The 24414-nt window shown below is 36.2% G+C and overlaps 6 protein-coding genes across 9 annotated transcripts; 3 read left to right on the forward strand and 3 right to left on the reverse strand.

Moving 5' to 3' along the window:
- Positions 1-6010: 6010 nt before the first annotated feature.
- Positions 6011-9450, reverse strand: LOC110850914. Of its 2 annotated transcripts, none has more exons than XM_022098519.2 (4): positions 9301-9450; positions 8096-8164; positions 7821-8001; positions 6011-7735 (listed from the first exon to the last, which is right to left on the reverse strand). In XM_022098519.2, exons 2-4 carry the CDS (start codon positions 8104-8106, stop codon positions 6749-6751), a joined length of 1179 nt encoding a protein of 392 aa, XP_021954211.1. In that variant the 5' UTR covers positions 8107-8164; positions 9301-9450; the 3' UTR covers positions 6011-6748. The 2 variants fall into 2 exon arrangements, with proteins under 2 accessions (XP_021954211.1, XP_021954210.1); XM_022098518.2 differs by lacking the exon at positions 9301-9450 and adding an exon at positions 8590-8781.
- A 155-nt stretch (positions 9451-9605) lies between these two features.
- Positions 9606-12225, reverse strand: LOC110851157 (aspartate--tRNA ligase, mitochondrial). Of its 2 annotated transcripts, none has more exons than XM_035852800.1 (8): positions 11869-12225; positions 11434-11788; positions 11258-11356; positions 11088-11183; positions 10820-10987; positions 10279-10740; positions 10023-10206; positions 9606-9935 (listed from the first exon to the last, which is right to left on the reverse strand). In XM_035852800.1, the coding sequence occupies exons 1-8, from the start codon at positions 12006-12008 to the stop codon at positions 9763-9765; spliced, it is 1677 nt and encodes a 558-aa protein (XP_035708693.1). In that variant the 5' UTR covers positions 12009-12225; the 3' UTR covers positions 9606-9762. The 2 variants fall into 2 exon arrangements, with proteins under 2 accessions (XP_035708693.1, XP_021954508.1); XM_022098816.2 differs by having other exon boundaries at positions 11434-11791.
- Positions 12226-13009: 784 nt separating this feature from the next.
- LOC110850922 (protein arginine N-methyltransferase 3) lies at positions 13010-17211 on the forward strand. The gene is made up of 8 exons (XM_022098527.2): positions 13010-13227; positions 13447-13618; positions 13702-14052; positions 14140-14567; positions 14660-14847; positions 14936-15165; positions 16388-16753; positions 16870-17211. Exons 2-8 carry the CDS (start codon positions 13465-13467, stop codon positions 16977-16979), a joined length of 1827 nt encoding a protein of 608 aa, XP_021954219.1. The 5' UTR covers positions 13010-13227; positions 13447-13464; the 3' UTR covers positions 16980-17211.
- Positions 16972-19001, reverse strand: LOC110850923 (palmitoyl-protein thioesterase 1). The gene is made up of 7 exons (XM_022098528.2): positions 18539-19001; positions 18375-18475; positions 18171-18298; positions 18030-18100; positions 17851-17938; positions 17449-17725; positions 16972-17371 (listed from the first exon to the last, which is right to left on the reverse strand). Exons 1-7 carry the CDS (start codon positions 18822-18824, stop codon positions 17243-17245), a joined length of 1080 nt encoding a protein of 359 aa, XP_021954220.1. The 5' UTR covers positions 18825-19001; the 3' UTR covers positions 16972-17242.
- Positions 19002-20031: 1030 nt separating this feature from the next.
- On the forward strand, positions 20032-22460 carry LOC110851310 (U8 snoRNA-decapping enzyme). Of its 2 annotated transcripts, XM_022099043.2 has the most exons (5): positions 20032-20263; positions 20333-20369; positions 21732-21949; positions 22038-22122; positions 22192-22460. In XM_022099043.2, exons 1-5 carry the CDS (start codon positions 20135-20137, stop codon positions 22308-22310), a joined length of 588 nt encoding a protein of 195 aa, XP_021954735.1. In that variant the 5' UTR covers positions 20032-20134; the 3' UTR covers positions 22311-22460. The 2 variants fall into 2 exon arrangements, with proteins under 2 accessions (XP_021954735.1, XP_021954734.1); XM_022099042.2 differs by lacking the exons at positions 20032-20263; positions 20333-20369 and having other exon boundaries at positions 21235-21949.
- A 557-nt stretch (positions 22461-23017) lies between these two features.
- On the forward strand, positions 23018-23895 carry LOC110850885 (glycine-rich protein DOT1-like). Its single transcript, XM_035853264.1, has 5 exons — positions 23018-23153; positions 23221-23430; positions 23489-23551; positions 23614-23640; positions 23713-23895. Exons 1-5 carry the CDS (start codon positions 23105-23107, stop codon positions 23778-23780), a joined length of 417 nt encoding a protein of 138 aa, XP_035709157.1. The 5' UTR covers positions 23018-23104; the 3' UTR covers positions 23781-23895.
- Positions 23896-24414: the final 519 nt, after the last annotated feature.

Consider the following 24414-nt stretch of genomic DNA (forward strand, 5'->3'; position numbering starts at 1 on the left):
GCGCAATTCTTCACCAAGTCTTTTTTCACTCAAATGGGCACTTTTCTGAAGGAGTTCTTCAAATTTCAGACGGTCATCGATATATTTTTGTGACATGAGAGGTTTTTTTGGTTAGTTTGTAAGCTGTGTGACCCCACTTCGTAGTTTTCACAAATTTTTGCACGGTCACACAGTTAATTTGCTTCTTCTTCTCTTTATAGAGTTTTGAGTCATTTAACTCCCTTGCTCAATTACGTAATGAATTACCGGTTTTCTTGCAAAGTCTGTTTTTAATCATTCTTTTTGTGGTAGGTGACACCTTTCTGGGTCGCCCTGGTCGCTTTTTGTCGTGGACAAAATTTTTATTCTTCCATTTCCAAACAGTTCTGCGGCTGCAGCCCAATTTTTGCACAATTTCTGTAGGTTTAAGCCCCTGCTGATGCAATGTTTGTATCTCAACTCTAAGATGCTCATGACTTACACGTTTAGTTGTTCCTCCCATGGTAAAAACTTGAAATAAATAACTTCACTGGTTCAAAAGTTCCAGCTGAATTTGTAACAACCACGCTCCAAAAAATGCATGGGATCGGACTTTATTAACACCCTTTAATAAGAAGGGGAGAAATATGATACATGAGCAAAAGTACGCATTCGGAATCTTGTACCGTACGACTACTGTGGATTTTAATCCTGTTGATGATGACATTGCCATGCTACGAGTAAACTTCCGAATTGTTTCCTTCCCTTGACCCCCGGTGTCAGGTTGGTTTTTTTTATCATTTCATTCGCAATCATTTTACTTGGAGACAAAAGAAAATAATAAACAATACACGCTCACCAGCAAACTAGACGTGCCTTGCCTACAACAATAGACGATGACGAGAAATCTCATATTTTTTGGGGAATGTGAAACTGGAATTCGAATCGAAATCTTTATTAAAATGTATTGATTAAAGAAATCTCTTTCTCAATGTAATAATGACATTTATAAGTCCAATTGTTATCTAAAATGAAACCTAATATTACAAAATTTGTCATTTTATGGCTAGTTATACGTAAAATGTAATCAAGAGTGAAAAGTAGGATAAGTTACTCTCAAATATTTAATAACTAACTGCAAATGTACTATATACCCAAACACATATTAATCCAGACTGGGTAAAATATTTAATGAATGTATGTCATCATTATACTAGGAAATAAAAGTCTCAGTTCCTAACCCGTCGTAGTCTCATTCCCAGAAATTCTCATTTTTCATCAACAACCAATGTCTAATTTGTAGAGTTCTTGCTTTTCCACGAAACTCTTGTAAGATTGAGTAATATTATTACGTAGAATCTGTACGTATCATGTGACCCAATGTAATGCCATCCGATCTCTTATCTGATGAATGACAAAAAGAACAAATGACTGCACCATCATGTACTCGCATTGTTGCTATAAATGTACAACACCCGACGAGTCAGTGCGTGGATTTATTGAGGTTCAGCTACAAAGAGATTTTTATCAAATTCAAGTTGCCCCATGAATTTTGACACCTATCCAGCATTTTGTTTTTCATCGAGATTATATTGTTTGTCGTTCGGATGTGTGTAAAATAAAGAATGCAGTCATAAATAAATCATTGTTATTTTGTGGATAACAAATTTTGCCTAAAGTTAGACCCCAATTGAACTGCAGTGACTTTAACGATATTCTTGAGATTTGTCACACTCTCTCAGAGTTCCAAACCAGCACCCTATGCATGGATAAGTCAGGGTTACACAGATACTTATAAAGATTAAGAATACAATTGTGTTTTTCAAATTCAACCTCTTAACGGCTGCATAATTAGTTTCGGAGAAATGGGGCAATAAACTGAGAAGAGAGGTCTCAAATTATTGACTTGTAAACTAAAATCTCAATTTACAATCCGTTTTTGGTTGCCAACTCATATGTACAGAACTGTATGAAAAAGTATTGAAAGCTGCACTTGGCTAAATCCGATACCCACCAACCCGACCCCAACCAAGCCCAGAACCAGCGTTGCTTCCTTCCAGGCACAGCTTGCTTAAATGAACCAATTTACATTTACACGGCGGATATACAGCTAGTGAGACTTTGTCTCTAGTTACGCTAAAAGGAGAGAAGATGCTGAGCTGAGACGATGATGAGAATTTTGTTCGTTCCAACCAGTTTATTTCGTTACTTGATCCCTTATCTTTGCCCAGTATGAAGGGTTAGCAAGCAAACAAATATTATGAAATATATATTTATTTTTTGTATTGGGGTACGTATTTATTAAGTATTTAAGATATGCGATACTATGAAATACATAAGTCTCGGATAAGCTTCAGCGAGTTTGAAGGCCCATATTGAGGTTTTGACTAATGAAAAGTAGGACCAACGACATAATAACGACAGCAATAACCGACCAACTGGTGAATTAATTTACTTATTATTGTAATGAATGCATCAACAAAAGAAAGATAAATTGCTCTATATGATACAAACAATAACTGTCTCAAGCATCTGATCTGAGCTAATTGCATCATAATCAATTGCGGTGGTGGAAAGTACTATAGAAAAGTAAGTAAAAAATTAAAACAGTTTTCCCCATAAATAAAGTAAAGCTGCAATCTGGCTGAATATTATTGCAGAGTTGACTTGATATTCGATATCTGGTCGTGAAATCTGAGCAGGAGAGATGGGATCGGGTGAACGCAATCAATTATTAAAATGGTGTAAGGATCATGAAATCGGAGATGCCTTAGCTTACGATTAGTGAGTCTCTCTCTCTCTCCTTATCAACAAATGCATATATTATGCTTAGCCCTTACTTAATGTATTTTGATGTAGACACGTATGTACATTGTGTGTATGCAAGCATATCCAACTTTGGTTAAACAAATAATTGTGCCTACTTTTTTTTGATAGGCATTTAGTTCGTTTAGATAGCAATAATCTCACAAGGTGCAGATGCATGTGGATAATAATAAGATTGTTAACGTGAAGTTGAATTGTATATGTACATGTGCAACACTATTAACCTGTGACCCCCTTGCTTTCACCTATTGATAACTTGGGTCATTATGGAAAATAATTAGATGGACCTATTCCATACGTGTGATTGACTCTGAGAATGACACAATGGAATTGACCAGAGAACCCTTACTTTTAATCAACACTGACGCCAATAAGTCTGCCAAGCACATTTATTCATGCAAACCATACGAAAACTTATTTCTTTCTTACCTTACTTGTGATCTGCCTTATGGATTTTTATGGTGGATAAGTATGACGTGTGTAATCGTCAAAATGTACGTATAAAAATCGTACATAAAAATCAATAAAGTTGGCCGAAAGAAATATGGAACGTTATTATGTCACAATGAACTGGAATGTAAAAATTCCAAGCTTTATGAAAACAGTCATGAAAGCAGCATGGCTTATGGCTTGGCTTTTGCAGTCATATTTTAATTCCCTGTTTACAAAACATTTCCATCCATCCATCAAAATTAGAGAGAAATATGGCACTTTGATAAACAAATTTATTTTAAAGTTAAACAATTCTTTAATCGAACCGAACGAAATTATTTATCACGCCATGCACACATAACACAGTATCAGGTGCAAAGTTGAGAACTACGCCACGTAAAAATGGTGTCAGTAGGAACTACCGAGCTGTCAATTTCCAAGTAAAAACAAGGCATCTCATTCATTTGAAAAATTAAATAAAAATAAGTTATCAGCCCGAGTCTGTCTCATGAAACCGTCGTGTCCGTCTGCAGTCCGATAGAAGCAAACGGCTGAACCGATTGAGTTCAAATTTTGCAGACATGTATGTTAGAAAAAGTTAGGAACTAAATTCGAACATGAGCAAAGATCGGTCAAGTGGTTGACCTGTGGGGGTCATAAGGTATTATGCACCAAAATTTTAAAGTGGTGTTAGAAAACTGAAATTTGGCACACATGTAATGAGAGTTTCTGAGGTGAAAATGGAAAATTTTCAACCAAAAGGACCCTAGGGGGTGACCAATACTGCTTTTTTAAGTTATTATTTTCAGCTGAAATTTAGCATGAAGGCTAAACATGACTTCTGCGTAGCAAATACAACTTTGGAAGTTAAAGATTTTAAAGAAGTGGTCCCTACTGGTCCAGGGATGTCAAGGGGAAGGATTTATAAATACTCAAAAATTTGGTGCCAAATAATGCATTTAACAAACATTTCCCACTAATCCTAAGTAGTAGTCCGGTCAATTCAGACCCGGACTCTGTCCCTGATTCGTCGGGCTCAATGAACAATGATGTACACTGGAGATTTTTTCAATAGAATTTGCCCCAGCTACAACACGCTCTATGGCGAAACGCTACATAAAAATTGTATAAATTTTACATTCTTGCTTGCTGGACTACTTGTTAAATATGTGCCTTATGATTCCACTCGATTATTTATCACCTAAATTTTATGCACATAAATAATGTTTGAAACGAATCAAATTGAAGATAAATGCTTATGATGAGTTTTTGAGAAAGATGAAGAGAAAGATGGTCAACTGGAAATGCTAAATCACTTTCCGCATGAATAGTTATCTTTCTCCACAACTCCCCCAGGAGAATTAGACTGAGGACATGTGCATAAGAACAATATCACAACATTATAACTCACCCGTATTGTATTGTTGGCAAGTCGCAAAGCACGATGGTCAAATGAACCACGAGGAACGCCACGACAGTTATTCAATGTTCGCAGCACAACAATATGTTTGCATTTCAAGCACCGATCGAACACTTATTAAATGCAGTTTACTTAAAATCCAATCAAAAGTACGGACTGATTGTGACAAGCTTTGAATCTTTGACGGACTTTGAAGGACAAGTATTATGAATTCATGTAATAATGAAACGTGAACTATAAAATTTTTCTCTATGCTCTCCTCCTGCCAACCCCCGACACAGGCAGCAAATGAACGAGAAATTAAAAGTCGTATATTACTGCGTCAAGAGAAATCGTTGAAAATTGTTTTGAATTCGGTCTGATTGTAGCTCCAACCACCACCATTTGTTGCCCTCTTCATTGTGAAGGAGCATTTTTTAATGGAAGCCATCAATTTCATGAATAGAGCGAGTCGGAGTAGAAGCCATTCTGGAAAATATTTTTCCCTTGAACTTCACGTTATCCGTGTGATTATGACCCATTGTTGTCCCATTATGGTTACGACTTTCATGCAGTTGGTTCAACATGAGTATGAGTTTTATGCGTTTGCCCTTTGTCTTATCATGGCGATAAGTAGTCTCAGTATTAACAGTGGAAGTGTGAAGATATTAAAAATGTAAGAAAAAAGCCATAAAGATTAGAATAAATAAATAAAAATGTATGAAAAACCTTCCGGTGTTGACAACAAGCAGCCTGCGAAGACAAAGGTGGTGGTTGGGACTTGGGGTTGGGAAGAGATTGACCACCAAAAGTGACGATGACACTTGTTTGTCTCACACACACGCGTGGCTGATTAAGCCAAGTCCAGACCACGATCCGATAAAACGTCTCAACCGATTAATGCCAGACTTAACAAGCATAAAATGACTGGACATGCATGCTCTTGATAAAAGAAGGAGATTGACAGTGGATATGTAGGCACCACAAGGAATAAAGTCGCAAATGTACACCCCATTTGGCACCCGATGAATGAGAAAGCTTGGGGTTGGGAAAGCTGAGAAGGAAGGATCAAAAGTTGAAGATGTCCCCCGTGGGAAACGACAACGTGGTTTCTCCTCAGTTGTTATTTGATAATCAGCCATAAACCAAGGTGCGAAGCGACTAAAACTACTACAGATAAAGGAATGCGATGGAGGTGGAAATATCCATTAGGCGACTTATTCATCATTATGCTTCCTGGAAGAGTAAATGAGAATTGTTGACAATAAACAATATGGACTAATAGAAGTTTGCATAATGTATGTGCATATGTATATGGGAGCTATGTAAAATTGTGATATCTAGATTACGTGGAGAATTAAAAACTATCATGAAAATAAAATATTGCAATCCATATATGCTTATCCTAGAATATATTTTTACTTGAATTAAGCTATAACTCACAAACAAGGGACAATTTTGTATGTAAACGACATGTAACAAATTAAGGTAAAACTTGTAGGCATTTTAGTAGTTCTTTCAGTAATACGAATAGAGATTTGAAGGTTATTGATATTAAATTGGATTAATTCGTGTAATAATTATTACATAAGAATAAAATAATAATACAGCACAATTAGGAAAGTTCTGAAAGTACAAAATATGAAATTACAAAATATGGCTTGAATTAAAAACAACTTTGTAAAAAACGTGACAAAAAAAGTACGTCATTCAAAATATAATTTCCCTTAATTAGCTTCTTTCCTCCATAATCGAACAAGTACTAGAAAATACTAATGCTAATTTCCTGAATTGTTATTGCAATGTATATGATTTGTAAAAATAGTTTGCATAAAAGCATAATATTAAATATCGATTTGTACTTTCAGTGCTTACGAATGAGTAACAAATAGCATACACACTTATTACAATATTCATTCGTTGTAGCAATAAAAGCAGCACCTACATAAATATGGCTTATCAACACAGTAAGTAATAATCATGACTAAAAGCATGATATACTGGCCATCACAAATCGTAATCACAGTTTTTCTAAGATCATAGGTAACACGTTGCATATAATACATTAAATTTTTAGGATGAGCACAAGTTTAAAAAGCATGGTTAACATAATTTGCTAATACCACTATAAAATTACTCCTGGCACGCAGCATTTATCTTTTCAGTCGGATTCCAAAGCGTAACTTGTTTATCTTTTGAGCTCGCTAGTATTGTGTAGCGTTTGGACAGATCATCAGCCATGGGACTAAAGAACACTATGCTAGTTATTTGCTCTGAATGATATCGAAGTTGATGAATGAAGGTCAAAGAGCCAGTTTTGTAAATTCTGATGACCCCGTCCCATCCTCCAGTCACGAGAAGCCGACCATTTGGGTGGACATCCATAGCCCCTGTACCCTTTGTTGGAACTGCTATTTTATCTCCGAATTCAAGGACCTTGGTGGCATGATTTAAAAGAATGGGATACATGAAGGCATTGTTTGTCCCAACCACAACCTTGTTTACGAGAGGATAAAATGCGGAACACAGGGGACTTATTAGTTCGTCTGAAGTCTGGTCCGATTGCTGTCGATCTGGCATTCCGAGGGTCGTTTTATGGTTGAGATTCAGGTTGTTTTGCCAAGGAATCAAAACCACTTGTTCCGTTCCATTGTCACTGACTACGCGAATGACATTAGACATCTTCAGTGTTCCCTCCTCTGTTCCGTACAACAAAAATTCTTCTCCATCAGTAAGGGATACCAGTTTCAGAAACATGATCATACATTTCACATATTCAGTTTTCAGCAGTGGAGGCAATGTGCTGCTTTCTTCTTCTGATTGTTTCAGATGTGATATTCCGATTACCCCAATTTTATCATAACCATAGGGGAAGAAAATCAGGTCCCTATGTACTTGTAGAGTGCAAAAACCAATATGGGGAGCATATGTTGTGAGCACGGTGAATGGGGGTGGAGATGTACTGCTATCTTCTGTGACATATTTATTTATTGCAAGTCCACCATGGCGACTCTGACTAACAATAAATAGGAACTCTTCGTTGTTGTAGGCCCGAGAGAATACATCAGCTGCTATCAATTGCTCTTGATGCAACGGAATATTTCCGAGCTTTCTCTTACCCTAATTTCAAGGAAAGATATATTCATAAATTTAAGAATAAATTTAAAGAATTATATTTTTTTAAACGTTAAAACTGCTTTCTTACGTCATTTGACCATACTTCAACGTAACCGTCCAATGCCACGGTACAAATAGCTGATACCTTCTCTCCTGATACTGGAAATAATATTGGGAAAGTCTTAGATACAGGGGAGAAACAAGTAATGATGACGTCCGGGGTGTCTTCAGGTGGCGACTTTAATCCAAGTTTTAACATAGCTTTCAAACTGTTTTCAACAAAATAAATAATATAGATGTATGTATGTGTATAATAATAATATATATGTATTTGATTTATTTCTTCATTTTTCTCATACTTACATGGTAGTCATTGTAAATGTTGATAGGCACAATAGGGCGAACCAAAGTATCAAAAATTCATGGACTGCACTGTAACAAAAAACGCAAAAATTATTGTATAACACAAATGGAAATTATACTACAATTAACGACTAATCGACTATAATAAAAAAATCTATACTCAAAATCCTAATTTAATAAAATTAAACACAAACAAATATGAGTCGAGTTGCCAAAATATCAGAATTAATTAATAGAATTGTTAATTAACAGAATTATTAATAGAATTGTTTGTTAGTTACAAAAAGTAATTACAATTATTTTCAATAGTAGAGTTCGTAGTCATTAATGATATTGTAACGAACGCTACAGTATCAAATAAATTAGTTTGCTCAAGACTTCAACAGCAATGAATTTCATCTGGAAAATTGGAGCAAAACAAAATTTAAAACGGTTCCGTTTTAAATTTTGTTCTCCCGAGAATAAAATGGGAACAAGCATTAATGCGGCATTACCTTAAATGATGAAAATCGAACAGTAATTCCAGCTCAAAAATGACAAAAAGTTGGGCAAGAAGTAGAATTTTGAGCAATGATTGACATGGCCTATTTCAACTGAGATACAAGATAATGCGGAGACTATAATTTTGCTTCTCCCATTCTCGAATGGCACTGGCACAAAAAGCAACGAACCCAAAAGCACATTTAAGTCGCGTTTCTTTCACGCGAGGCCAGACCAATGTTTTTCCTTCGCGGAAGCAATTTCGCTCTGCCCCTGGTTTCTTCTCCTCCACAGAATTGGAGGAGTAATTCCTCATTCCACCACCGATACGATCAGTGATCACCATTGGTGATTCACCAACCAATTTTCTACCTGCATTTTACTTCTCAGTTTTTTAAATAAGGTCATAAGGACCTTCTTCTAAAGAGAATGACACCACAGAACAATTTTTACGAGCACAAACAAGACAACGGGGACCTAAACTATAGAAATGAAGTAAAAATCTTGTTTGGGAGGCAACGAAGGAATTAAAAATGAAAAACAACCCAAATGCTTGCAAAAAATACATCCCCCTCCCAATATGATTGATAAGCGAAATAATAAATGAGTATCGACTAGAAACATAAAAATAAATTTTGAAATAATCTGACCAGAACTGTTCCACGCCATCAGTCTCTTTTTTAGTGAGAAAAACAATAAACCGGGGAACCGGATAAGTGACTTACCCGATAACTGCAATGGCTTTCCTAACTGAAGATCCCAGAGAAAAAAATCGAACAAATTTTAAAAAATTACAAAAAAAACGATCCGATCAGCAGCAGCAGGGCAGCAGAGTCAGTCCAGGAAGCTGAAGTGTGAGCTGAGTGTAATTCAGATTACTGAAGTGTATTACTGAAGTGTGAGAAAGTGAGTCGTGTGAGAATTTTCTGCTGGACTCTCGTTGAGTGAGAGGCGAATGCCCTAACAAAATTTGCCGACCGGCATCATGTCCAGCCAGACTTACAAAAAGGTCAATGCTCTTCTCGCCGCATGTTTTATATGAACTTTATACTTTTATTCAACATTAATTCCAACCCACAAGAATTATGATTACAAGTAAAAAAAATTATGATTTCCAGAATACTTTTCAAATTGATAGAAATATTAACTGATTGACATTAACATTGGCTAAGAAAGCGGCAGATAACTTATTTTGATTTGTTGGTCGAGTTGTTCGTGAGATGATAATATTTTAAAGTTTGCTCATCAAGAGGACTTGGCGTGTTACTGAGAGGATCTCTTCCTTCTGATGATTTTGGAAATGCGATCACATCACGGATAGAATTTGCATCGCTCCAAAGTGCTACTAAGCGATCAATTCCTGATAATGATGTAAATTTAACAGAGATGATTAGAAATGCACAAGATTATAAACATACTACTTGATTGATAACCATTTTTTAAGTACCAAGGGCAAATCCGGCATGAGGAGGACAGCCAGAGTCAAGAGCGGTTAATAAGTAATCAATATCTGACGTTGGAAGTTTCAAGATATCGAAAATATGGCGTTGTAGACGAGAATTGTGTATTCGGACGGATCCACCACCGATTTCATTCCCTTGGAAGACTAGATCATAGCTTTGACCCACAGCCTAGCAATATTTATTAAACTAATTAATAACAAGGCTAATATAAACGATCAAATCATTTGCTAAGATTATTACGTTCTCTGGGTTCTCATAAACATCACTCTCTTTTAACGGCATTGTGAAAGGATGATGAGCTGCTTCCAGTTGACCAGTTTCTTCATTTTTTACAAAGAGTGGAAAGTCGATTATCCAACAAAAACCGCTTGTGTTGGGCTTATCAGTTCCATAATTCTTTATGGCCTCTTTATACGTCATGATATCAAAATCTCGCTTTGGTGACAAACGTAAAGCATATTTCAGCAAGTCTTCAATCAAATCCATAACTTGTTCTCGTGTTGTAAAGGATAATTCTATGTCGAACTGTGTAAATTCTGGTTGACGATCCGGTTTAGCACCTTCGTCTCGGTAGCACCTTGCCACTTGGTAATACTTGTCCATACCTCCAACCATCAAAATTTGTTTGAGCAGTTGTGGAGATTGGGCAAGGGCATAGAATAAACCTGGATGCCTCGTTGCAACTGGAAATTCGCGTGCTCCCTAACAAACAAATTAATGATACAATAAATATAATGATGACCGGAGATATTCGGTAAATTAAACTTCTTATTGTTCATACACCAGGAGTTCTTCGAATCAAGGATGGGGTTTCAACATCGATAAAATAATTTCGATCCATGAATTCTCTCATGCTACGAATTAAACTAGCACGGAAGCGAAGTCGGCGTTGCAATAGTTCTGTTCTCAGATCCAGATATCGATAACTCATTCGCAGTTCTTCATCAGCCTACATATATGTAATATAAATAAATGACACTCATCAGTCAATCATTTAATGAATAAATAAACTAAATATTACCAAAATATCAATCTCACTAAAAACATACCTTTGCATAATCATTAAAGGCCATTCTAAGAGCAGTTGGTTCATTCAATACTTCGTAATCATCTACTACAACTTCAATATCACCAGTCGGTTGATCCTGTGGTAGAAAAGCATTCAATTGACATTTATAATATGGTCAGATATTTCTTAACAACAATATTAAAAAATTACAGGCTTCTGTTGTTTATCAGGTCTCATATGCACCACTCCTGCAATACGAACAACTGATTCCAAAGGTGTGTTATCTGCAGCTTTTACTAACTCCTTTTTCTATAACAAGTAAAGCAATGCATATATTAACTTGAAACCCCATTACGCGTACACATTTTCAGACCTCAAAAACTTACTTCAGCCGGAATAATTAGTTGTGTAGACCCATACACGTCTCGAATCACCAAGAACTTTCCTTTCAATCTTTTATATGTTATCCAACCATACAAGTTAACCCTTCTGCCATCATGAAATTTCTTAAGTTCTCCACACGTATGGCTCCTTAGAGTATACTTGGAGCGATTTTCTTGGATTTCGCGACATGATATCTGATACTGATGTTGGACTTTTTCCTCCGTGAAATTCAAGTCATAACATTTTTCTTGTTTCTGAGAAGGTGATGACGAATCGTTACTATTAATTTCCTGTGTTGACTGCCCACTTCCAACCGATGATGATGAGGTATTCCGTTTCAAAAGTTTGACTGCTTTTCTGCTATGATAAAATTAATCACTTCACATAAATAATGCTCTGACCATAATTGTTATTCCACTAATTAAATGCAAAAATACCTTATCCGACTAGTGTGACTGCTGCAACCCAGAAATAGAGATGCTGGGCGTTGCAGGATTGGAAATATACAACATCCCGTCGTGCTGAGGACAGAAACTTGTCGAAACAAGGTGCTCGATAATGGTCGAATTGTGATCATTGTTGTCCAATTCCACTCGTTGAATTAAGTACAACAACCTAATGCAATTGTCTGTCTTCTCCAGTCACTCACCACAATTAAAACACCGAGTTCAAGCTAGGTTAGGATTCCCGTCTGACCCAGTTCTACTATAAATTTTAAATATTAATTATCAAGATAAAAACCTAAACAATTTATCATGCGAGCAGCCGACTTTTTTTCTTTCCTTGCAGGAGCGCCTCAGGATTCAATCTGTGCAAAATTTCTATGACACTCTTCTTTTGGTGCTCCGGCATTCGCAGTGGTCTCCATGTGCCAGCCACGAGAAATCATGTTGTACCGCCCGCCATCTACCATCTACCCAATGCTATCGTACATCATCGACTTTTTTATCATCTATCTTTTTTTCATCATCTACCTTTCTAAAAATCTCAAATTCCCCAAAAATGTTAAAGTGCCCCAAATCCACCCCCACAATTTTTATGGGGCAACGTGAGATACATTGGGGCAACGTGATATTTTATTTCATATTGGGGCATCGTTCGTTTTTTAGCGAGCGAAGCGAGCAGGTTAGGTTAGGTTAGATCTACTAGGTACGGGAAAAGTGTGAAATGTTTAGTTAGCCAACCTAACTAGCTAGGCTAGTTACAACCTAGCTAGCTAGGATAGATACAACCTAGGTAGCTGGGCTAGGTACCTGTGCTAGCTAGCTAGCTAGGCTAGGTAGCTGTGCTAGCTAGCTAGGTTAGCTAGCTAAGCATTTCACACTTTTCCCGTACCTAGTAGATCTAACCTAACCTGCTCGCTTCGCTCGCTAAAAAACGAACGATACCCCAATATGAAATAAAATCTCACGTTGCCCCATAAAAATTGTGGGGGTGGATTTATAAATACCGGAGATTTGGGGTACTTTAACATTTTTGGGGAATTTTAGATTTTTAGAAAGATAGATGATGAAAAAAAGGTAGATGATAAAAAAGTAGTTGCTGTATGGTAGCATAGGGTAGATGGTGGGCGGTACAACATCGAGAAATTCAGTCGGAGTCGCCTCACCGTGCCAACAGCAGCAGCATTTTTTCGTCTTCAAGTCTCCTCCGAGATTCCTCAACTTGAAATTTTAATCTCAACTTCCTGGTTAACTTGTGCATCGTGGTTATCGTCAGTCAGCGGAGCGATAAGGAAGGAAGGAGAGGTGATCAGACAATCTTATGATTAGTCTTATTTAGGAATCGAAGGAGAGGTGAGTTTGACCTTTGGAGGTGATGGGGGATGAGAGTTAAAAAAATATAATACATGATTTTGCGGGGGTAGACAGACAAAGTAGAAAGTGCAGTGGGTAAATTTACGCACCTTTGTTTTATATTTTTCCAACATTTCGTTGAAACCATTATTATATATCAAGTTTCTCTTTCCTGTACAGTTAAATACACGAGCATAAATTTAATTAAAATCTTTTCAGAGTGAAGATTGGAGAACGATGAATCCAACTCAGGCAGATGAGGTGAAGAGTAAAATGTCGTGGGCGGATCGAATTCTAAATCAAGATGAAAGTGATAGTGCATCAAGCTCCGATTATCAGAGCTCAAAGGGTGACGAGTATGATGATGAGGTCCAGCATTGGGAAGACCTTGGTATGTCGTTTAGCACAATGCACTTTGATCAAACATCCAGTAAAGTCAATTGTATACCATTTTTTTCTTTGTTGGCTTTGCAGAGGAAGATTTTTCGAATATTCCACTGTGTCTTTTTTGCCAAGAACACATAAATGTGTCAGATATTTATACTCATTTGAAGGATGATCACAATTTGGATCTTCTTGAACTGCAAAAGAAGTATAAAATGGACCAAGAGTCCTTTATAAAGATGGTGAATTGGGTTCGCCATCTTGGGAAATCAATTTCGTTGGATAAATTGTTTGATGAGACTGATCAGGACTTGAAGCTCGTGGTCATGAGAAATGTGCTCTTTGACTATAGCACTGGTAAACCGTCCGGTGTTAAACCACCATGGGATGATGATAAGTGGTTGGAACCATCCATGGAAAATGATATGTTTCTCACCTACTGTAAGTTTTGTACAGCTACTTTCGTTATGGTCAATAATATAACGACAATTATTAAGTGACTGATTGATTGATTTTTATTGATAACAGGGCTTGATTTCGATGACAAAGAAGATGATCCAAGCCTGTTTGAAAATTCGGCATCTGTTGCAACAGAAGCACCCCAAGTCAGTCCGGTAGTAATGGATTTGCTTGTAAAAGACGAGTCCGACGGGGCGTTAGGATCCGATTTAAGAAGAAGCTTTCGAATTAAAACAACGACACCAGAAATTGAACAAGCGGAGGCTTGTGCAAAGGATGTCCGAGACTTGGAGGCCAAACTCCAAACATTGCAAATTAAAAACCAGAAAATGAAGGAAGTAATGTCCCGTATTGCTGGAGACGGAAATAGCAAAGAAGACAAATCTCCTGTTACAATGCGGCCTTGCGATGACAATGGTGATGGTAAACCTTCATCGCATGACGAAGAGTATTTTGAATCCTACGATGGAATTGATATACATGCTGAGATGTTAAAAGTAATTGACAATTAATAATTGCGACACATTAATTCACTATACTATTCAGTGGTAATTATGTAGGTATTACATGGTGCTGTTTTTTTTGTTAGGATCATCCCAGGACATTGGCGTACAAAAGAGCAATACTAAATAACAAGAAAGACTTTTTCGGAAAGCGCGTCTTGGATTTAGGATGCGGTACGGGTATATTGTCAATGTTCTGCGTTGATGCCGGTGCTGAACGTGTCTGTGCGGTGGATATATCAAAGATAATCTTTGATGCAATGGATATCTGCTAGTAAGCGAGCTTGATGAAGTTTAATAAATATAATTTGATGCCTGATTTTTAATTTAATGTTCATATTGTTCATTTTTTCTCTAATTAGTGAAAATAATAAGGAAGAACACATTACATTCTTCCATAAAAAATTGGAAGACATTGGGGAAGACGAAATTGCAAAAGTCGATATCCTTATCAGTGAATTTATGGGATATTTCCTTCTATTCGAAGGTATGCTGAGTAGCTATACTCAGGCACGCGACAAATTTCTGAAACCTGAGGGTAGCATGTATCCCAACTGCGCCGATATGTATATAGTGGCTGTGAGCGACGAAGGTATGTTTATTTTACGTTTAGTTGTTTCTAGGGTTGTCAATATGTCATGTCGAGGAGTAAATGTCGTGTCATGTCGAAAGTGTCAATGTCATGTCATAAATGTCCGTAAATGTCATTGTGCCGAAATATATGACAAATATGACGGACAAATTGGACATTTATGACATTTATGACAAATAATGTAAATAAATCGCCAGACCCCTTGTGACTGCAATCTGTTGAAAATAGACCACAATTTCGTTCTGCACCTGGTCCGTGAGAAACACACATGTGGGGTTTGAATTTTTGTCTCAACTTTCCTTCCGTCCGTTTATTCAAATGACGTTTTTGAAACCTGATCATCTCCGTGTGTTTTTTAATTAAGATTTTATTTCTTGCAACAGTCGATAATTTCAGCATTTACGAGCTTAGAATTTTTTTACGACAAAATGGAAACAAAATAGTTAAGTGTCTGTATAACTTAAAAAAAGAGTTAATGAATCTTCATTCTAACCTCCTAATTTCATAAACCTCCCATTGTAAAATTATTCGCTTTTAGAAGAAATAAAACCTTCTAAAAATCACACAGCGATGAACAGGTTTTAAAATCGCCATTTGAATACATGGAAGATGGGAAAGTTTGAAGACACAAAAATTCAAAACCCAATTGAGACTTAGAGAATGTTAAGCTCATAGTTGGGATATGACTTCGAAAATATTAGCTTAATTCATATAAACTAGCTTATCATCTCTCCCTCAATGGCTTGATTATGTAGCAGCAGCACCAAGCCACAATTAATTGTCGTTAAACTGTTGCTACCAGAGTAAGTTCAACAGAATGAGAGATGAGTCAAAGAACATAATTCGATAAACTCTAGGTGTTTTAAAACAAGTTTTTGAACATAAATATATAATTTCTTGTTGATTTACATATTAAAAACAGATGGATAGAATTGAGACTAGAAAATATTGCTGCTACAGTGGTTCCACGTATGTTCGTAGAGGGCAGTTTTTTGTAAATGTCATAAATGTCCAAAATGTCGATGCCAATGTGTCACGACATGTCATGACATTTGACAAATTGACACATTGACAAATATTGACATTGACACGCTTTTTTAAATGTCAGACATTTGTGACATTTATGACAATTATGACATGTCGACATGTCATGACAAATGACATATTAACAACCCTAGTTGTTTCATATTTTTAGCCAAATTCTGCAATTTAATTTTTACAGATGATTACCAAAATAACATCGGAACATGGAATAATATGCATGGCTATAAGATGTCCGTTTTGAAACGAAAAGCGCTTCTTGAAGCATGCGTTAAATCAATGGAGCCATGTGCAATCGCATCGGAGGAAGTGCCGATTAAAAAACTAGATCTGCATACTTGTAAAAATCGAGATCTCATTATTGATGACACGTTCCAGTTGAAAATCACTCGTACCTGTTCCTTGACTGCCATTTGCGGGTATTTCTCTGTGGGTTTCAACGACGGGAAACAATACAAAGAAGTGCTAAGTACTTCTCCTAACGCTCCATTGACACATTGGAAGCAAACAGTATTTTATCTTCCGGAAAGAATGAATGTATCAGAAGGTAATTTGGCTTTACTTTAAACTATGTGTACCATGTATTGTATGTATTGTATACCATGTGATTTGTTTAGTTTCGAATTGATAACTAATGTAGCGAATATCTGTGATTAATTTCAGGAGATGTTGTGCCAATCGAGTTCAGATGCACCCCACACCCTGAGTGTGATCGTTGGTTGAAGGTCGTGATGAAGATCGGCCGCTACTCTTGCACGTTCGAGATGAAATAAGCAGCTTACCACAATGCAGAATTTATTTATGCACTAAAATTTGTTACTCTATCTGTAATATATATATATTACTTCATATTACGATGTTATCCTGAGGTTTTGTTACAAAATTATTAGTGTTTTTACATTAAAACTTGGTACTACACACAAATTTATAGTAAATGGCGTGAGTTTTTTATATAAACTATAAAGAAGTATTGAAATAATAAAAGATTTGAACTGTGATAACACATTATTATAATTATGTAGAAATAATTTAGTCACTATTGTGATAAGAAAGGCTTTAAAATATTTGTGATAAACCACTCTTTGGAAAACTGCAAGTGGTCCCCAGGTGAAGATAAAAGATGTAACTTTCCGTTAGCCTTCATTGCTTTTAGCCCCAGTCGATCCTACATACGCATTTTTTTACAGAAAATATGAGGTTTTAACTGTTGCAATTTAAAAGGTTGAACATGTAAAAAAATACCTCTATGAATAGGGTCGAATTTTCTAAAGGAATCATTTCCTTGTCAGATCCGTCCTTGAAATAGCCAAACCATTCGGATTCTTTGGGCTGAACAATTGACTCGTCTTGGAACAGTACAAGGACGAGGTTATCAAGTTTTTGCAAATTTTCCTTGTATGCCTCGTTGATCACACGCTCATTGTTAATGTCCGCGAGAAAGACGCTTTTTGCCACGTACTCTTCATTCTTGAAAGGGTCGTGCCAATATTCTGCCTGGACCAGGAATTTCTGAACCCATCTACCATTCAGTGAATTGCACAAATACATAGTATAAATTGGCAAAAGTGGAACTATGTGGCCCAGTTCTAATTCTAACCAATAATTGAATTTAAGTTGCGCAAAAAAGTAAGCCAATTAACTCACCCAGCGTAAGCAACATGGGTCAACAACTTGTCAATGATTTCACACCATTCTTTTTTTGGAGCCGAGCACTTGGGGAGTCCAAACACTCCTGAATTTCAGATTATATATGCACAAACTTAAAAGATTGTAAAATTTGTCTAAAAAATTAGTTAATATTTGGTCTTCTCGAACAAAATCACCTTGATGTTGACCACCCAACGAGATTAAGTTGTACATCTTGGGCTCAGGACATCTTTGTGCAACTGCTCGCCTGAAATATTAGATTGGTCAGTGTGCTCAATTTATGCAAGTAAATTGCAAGTGAAAATGGACAAACTCACATAAACTGTCCTCCTTGGGATAATCCAATCCCGTTATATCCTCCTTGTAATGCAGTGTCGTTCTTTATCATCTCACAGACCATTTCGACTTGGGTGTTGACGTTAAAAAAGTAACCATTCTCAATATCCTAAGGTCAAAAAAGGTTCGAAGATCGTGCAAATTTTATGAAATGCGCTAAAAATCGGATTCATTATTAATGTAACCTCTGCAACGTTGGCACCAATCTGAAGAGATTTTACATATATTCCAGGCAACTCCGTCTCGATGAAGCCCAAAGCTCTCTTCACATTCCAGCCAGAGTCCCCTTAAAAATTTATGTATGGAAATAAATTTGAATCAAATTATAAGTTTTTAAAAATGGAGTTACCCATTCCATGCCAATAAACTATTGGTTTATAGGCCGTGGTCTTGTCTGCTTTAACATTTTGCTGTTGAGTGCTCTGGGGGAGGATAGCTACCTTATTTTGAGTCTCGGAGGAAGGACTTGACCCGACACCAGTTGAATCACTGTGTGCTTCTCCGGAAATCTCATTGTCACTTTCAAATGACTCTGGACGGCCAACTTTATATATGACTTGAGCGGCTCGTAATTCTACCGGAAGCAGTGACAATACTGCTAATGCACATGATGCTACTATAACAATCCGCAGCATGGTTTAATAAAATTGCGCAAAACTTTAACTGATGGGCAAAGTTTCAAATTTCCATCAGCAATTCCAGCAATGAGTTGGAAACAAGACTTGTCTATTTGTCACCAGAAGTTGTCGTTTTATCTGTTGTACTCCCCAACTTGTACATACATTCATATGTAAGTAAAAGTAATGCAGGAGAAGTGAGAAACCATATCAGTTGTGAAGAGTTATAATAATATATAGAAGACTTGGCCCATGAAATATGCAGCGATATTATTCAATTGGATTAGTAGGGACAGTGAAATTCATGCACCAATTAAGGAGCAATGTACTAAGGATTTCAGCTTCTGTCCATGCACAATCTACAATTTTTAACCCCTACTAAATCACTAATTCAGTTATCATATTGGTCAGGATTCTGAGGTTTCTCAAGATAAGGTACGAACTCCAAGAGATAAGAGGGACTAAATATCCACACTTCCAAACGACTCCAAGACGATGGTTATTTATATCTTTGAGAATCATGAAAAAATGGATATAAATAATATAATCTTAAAGATAGCATCGTGTAATAACGTTACCTGATTTAATTAATTAAAAATATATTAATATGTATAGTGGAAAATGAAGGAAAAAAGGACTGCATATATATTTTAGACCTATTTATATTCATTTATGTTAAATACCTTCCTCCGACTTTTTAATAGTGATAGCATAATAAAATTATGGGCACGCTAAATCAAAGCACTAACATAACCTCAAAACCGGCGAGGACGGTACTGGATTATTAATTTGAAGGCAAAATGCAAAGGGACTATAATATGTTTTTATGGGCGTGATACTGATTTGTAGGCCATGCATTTCTCGGAATCTTGCGGAATTTGTATTTATAAGATGGATATTGATTTATAATATGCAGTAAATTAATCATGCGTTGTATATTCTTGTTTCCTGTTATTTCTCCCAATTGATAATGCACTTGGCCGGTCCTTATTTTAAATATACTTAAAATTGAGACAAATTTAATCAATGCTAACGATTTCTAGCAAAATAGCGTTAAAGCGTAGTCATTAGCTAAAGACGCTATATTTAACAATCATTCTAAATATTATAAATTATGCATTATGTAGTGCAAATTTAAATTTGTATTTAAATTTGTGTCTAAGAACTTCAGTTTATGAAGTTGCTTTTCTTTATCCACCAGGATTCTCACCACTACCTCTCCTTTCTCATGTTATGTAGTTCAATCCCGGGATGCAAATCAGGGAATATTTCCTACTTCTCATGTCGAAAAACTTTGATTCATCTCGCCGGATTTCTAAATATTAAGAATGACAGAAGCATCGTTTACTGATACCCTCAACTTTCAGGATGCCACGCACTGCGCACACGTGATGATCTGGGCTTCCCTAAAGGACCGACTCATCCTGGATAAGTATCCTGGTCGGGCAGCAGTGTTGGTAACTAATTTTATATAAACAATAAATACTAATGAGTAGTTTGTAAAATAAGACGTCCTGTACTTGAAGATGCAGATGAGGTTTGATGGCTGCCTTGGGTTTCCAGGAGAGATAAAATGACGGATACGTTCCATAGCTTTTCGCATCGATTTCATTGAATCAAATAAAATTAATTGTAAATGCAATTGTGGGTACAAGGACAAATGTACCACAACATTTTTTGAATTCTGTGCAACCACACCCCCTATAAAAATAAAGGAACAAAGTTCGGAAAAATGAGAAAGTCAATGTACATCGTGTAGAATAAGAGTTAGACCTATACTTGCATTTGCAATTTGACTTCCCCTTGAAATACGAACATTTTAATGCATCAAGAGTTTCAAAATTCGAAAATTGGCGGTTTTTTTACGTACACAGAAATCCTTAAAAAACGCATGGTACCACCCATTTACTTCGGACAACCCGATGCCAGATTTTTCTCCTTGGGAAGAGCTACATTTTCAGCTTTTGTTGCCCGAAGGGAATCGATGGTACCACGAGAAATTTGGGGTCAAAGTTTCTGAGGGAGGGGCTTATTTTGCAAGAGCCGTAACATACATACATACATAGTATGGCTGCTTGTGAAATACTACCCATAAAAATAATGATAAAGAATAAAGTTATTAAAGTAGCCTCAAATCGATCTAATTGTTAAAATTAAGCTTTTCTGAATTTATAATGGTGATATTCACTCAAAAATTAACGCTATAGGGCTTACCTACAGACTTATCAATTTTTCAGATAAGCAAACTTAGTTTATCTAAATCGCCCCAAATTTAAAACTTAAGCTTTTCTGAATTTATGATGGTGATATTCGCTCAAAAATTAATGCTTTGAGGCTTATCAATTAAGTTATCAATTTTTCAGATAAGCAAACTTAGTTTATCCATATCGCCCCAAATTTAAGACTTAAGCTTTTCTGAATTTATGATGGTGATATTCACTCAAAAATTAATGCTTTGAGGCTTATCAATTAAGTTATCAATTTTTCAGATAAGCAAACTTAGTTTATCCATATCGCCCCAAATTTAAAACTTAAGCTTTTATGAATTTATGATGGTGATATTCACTGAAAAATTAACGCTATAGGGCTTATCTCCAGACTTATCAATTTTTCAGATAAGCAAATTTAGTTTATCCAAATCGCCCCAAATATAAAACTCTTGAATTTATGATGACGATAATAGGAGGTATGGTGTATACTAGACACTGAACGGTAATTTCGGGTTACATATATAATAAAATGAGGCGCCTGGTTGGATGAAAAGTTTGCATGGAAAAAGTGAGACGAAGAGAAATGGATTTCATACGACCCTGACTCGAAATGATGATGGATACCCACCGCGAACCACTTTTCTCACTCTGTCTCACATTCCCATGCGAAATATGGAAAACGGTTTTGTGAAACACTTGACGTGGTATTCATCAGGAGGCATTGTGGATGACCGAATAGAAGATATGGACCCTGATGTTGCAATGGGCTTCGTGACGGCTGGCTTGAATCGGGAACTTGTCGAAGAAGTTAACGCCGACTTGAGCATCGTAAAAGTCACTGGCAGGGACTATGTGTATACTCTGAGTGACAAAGTTCCGTATGTCACTCAGTTGGTAGTTGAGCCTACATTATGTCATTTTTTTACGAAGGAGGTAAATTTTCTTAGTACCTTTATGTATGCATTTATCAGTAGTGTCGATGGTGAGGTAAGCAGATTGAATGATTATTATGTTTTGCTAGGTTGAGCTTTCCCAGTTTGAAGATTTAGAACGAGCTGCCTTGTCGGCGAAAGATTTCGGCGATGAAGTGATGGGACACATTCGAGGTATTCATGCATATTTAAAATTAAATAAATAATATATGTCTAAATGATGAAGGAATTTCATTATTTCAGTTCCACTTTATACGATGGATGACGGGAAACGAGGTTATCCAGAATTTTTAAAGAATAATTTTATTGGACAGGCCAAAGCCCAGTTGATACGAGGACTGTCTCATATTAATATTTGGTAGCACCATGAAATTCGGTTACTAAATGAATTTATGCAAATTATGTAATTCTCTGGTGCTAATAAGTTATCCAAGCAGTACATTAATATATTGTATTAGTTGTGAATCATTCCGAAACTGTGAATAAATTTTTTAATCATTTTAACGGTTAAATCTTCATTCGAAAATTTATTTAAAAATTACATTTAATAAGTGGTTAGATTCCGTATTGTAAAAACAGTACAGCAGCTAGACTTAAATTTAATTTTGCAATTGAACTATCAAATGAAATTATAATCATGTTAGTTGAGAACATTTTTCATCATATATTTCATTCACAAAACGGGGAAATTCTGTCCGGCTGCAATGAACATGAGACTTAATTATGAGTCTCAACTAAATATGTATAAGTGACTTATACATATTTAGTTGCTGAAGTAGGGAACAAAATGTGTACACAAATGGTTTATTGAAACCTGTAAAATTAATGGCTCAATAAAACGAGTTTTCTAATTTCATAAGGTATGAGAACAATGGGTACATAATTTGAATACATAACGTTGCGAACTGATCGTAAAACTCGTAGTAAATCCGGTCCAGTTTAATGCTTACAGGATAAAGCAATCGGAAGCGTCGCAACTATTGTCTAATTATTTCGGAATCTTTCATCCACGTCAAATTCGACGGTGGTTGGTTTTGTAACACTTTCGATCATGGGTATAAAATGGTGGGGTTAGTGTTACAAATGTCAGCACTGACATTTTTATCCACGAAGCCTTCCAAGTAAACTGAGTTTGACTAAATTCCGAGTAATTATCATGAAGATATTTATTATTGCACTTCTTGCTTCCGTCGGCTGTGTACATTGTAAGCCCACGTAAAAATATCAGACCAAGTAGTGTCTAACCAATATAGATTATTAATTATATTTCAGGTCGTCCACAAGGATTGCTTAATAATGCATTAGCCGGAGGTGTGGCTAATGGGGCAAACGTCGACGTTTTGGGGTCCGCAGCCCAGTCTCAGCAAGTTGCATATTCTGGGTACCCAGGTGGTGGTTATCCCGGGGGTGGTTATCCTGGCGGTGGTTATCCCGGTGGTGGTTATCCCTGGGGTGGTTATCCTGGCGGTGGTTATCCTGGCGGTGGGTGCAACAGTGTAACATAAATACCAGAATTCATGAGACGACACATTTCGTTTAGGAGGATATGGACCTCAAAATGGGTATAATTATACTCCTAATTATGGAGGAGGATATGCTCCGGGTAAGATACTATCACTACGTTCGACGATATGGAAATTGACATTTTGATCACTTGACTATTAGGCTACGGAGGTCCTGTAGGTGGTCCAGGTACTTGTCAAATAAAATGATTTTTTATCGTGAAAAACCTGATTCACTGATATACTCGATAACTTTCCTCAGGTTATGCTCATCAATCCTCTGCTGGGGGTGGACTCGTAGGCACCTTAGTTGGAGCCCTTGGTGGTTAGCAACGTATTGAATGAAGACAAATCTCTATTTCATTAGACGAGATCCCAATTAGATCAAACATAATTCAATTGCTATTACATTCAGAATAAAGATTTTAACTCACTGACATCAAAATCGGGACAAATGGTTATCAAACTAAAATTGTATATACAGCAAACCACACCTATAAATAAAGTATTCGGCCACTCAAAATTCACTTATCTTGTATACAACATGTTCTTAAATCAACGACCATCAAGTTGTGACCTCTCATTTCCTCCTATGAAATTGCATGAAATTATTCAAGAGTTTAACTGAAGAGTTTAGACCAAATTAAGATGAAGACAAGATATATTTTATTTTATTAATAATTGAAAGAGCGATTTACAAATATTATACCTAAAATGTAATTATGCACAAAATGATTTTATAATATTTATTAGATTTTATTAAATTCTCTGATGAAACGACTTAAATACTATTATGTATTACTCACAACTATTATGTATCACATCCTACATATATAAATATGTAGGATGCTATGTATAATGAACCAATGCATCGAATTAGACTTTTTTTTACCATACTGGCCAATATTTAACTGAATTAGTGTTTTGCTAGGGGCTAGGGGTTAAAAATTGTAGATTGTGCATG

This window comes from Folsomia candida, unplaced genomic scaffold, assembly GCF_002217175.1.
Source record: "Folsomia candida strain VU population unplaced genomic scaffold, ASM221717v1 Fcan01_Sc006, whole genome shotgun sequence".
NCBI lineage: Eukaryota > Metazoa > Arthropoda > Collembola > Entomobryomorpha > Isotomidae > Folsomia > Folsomia candida.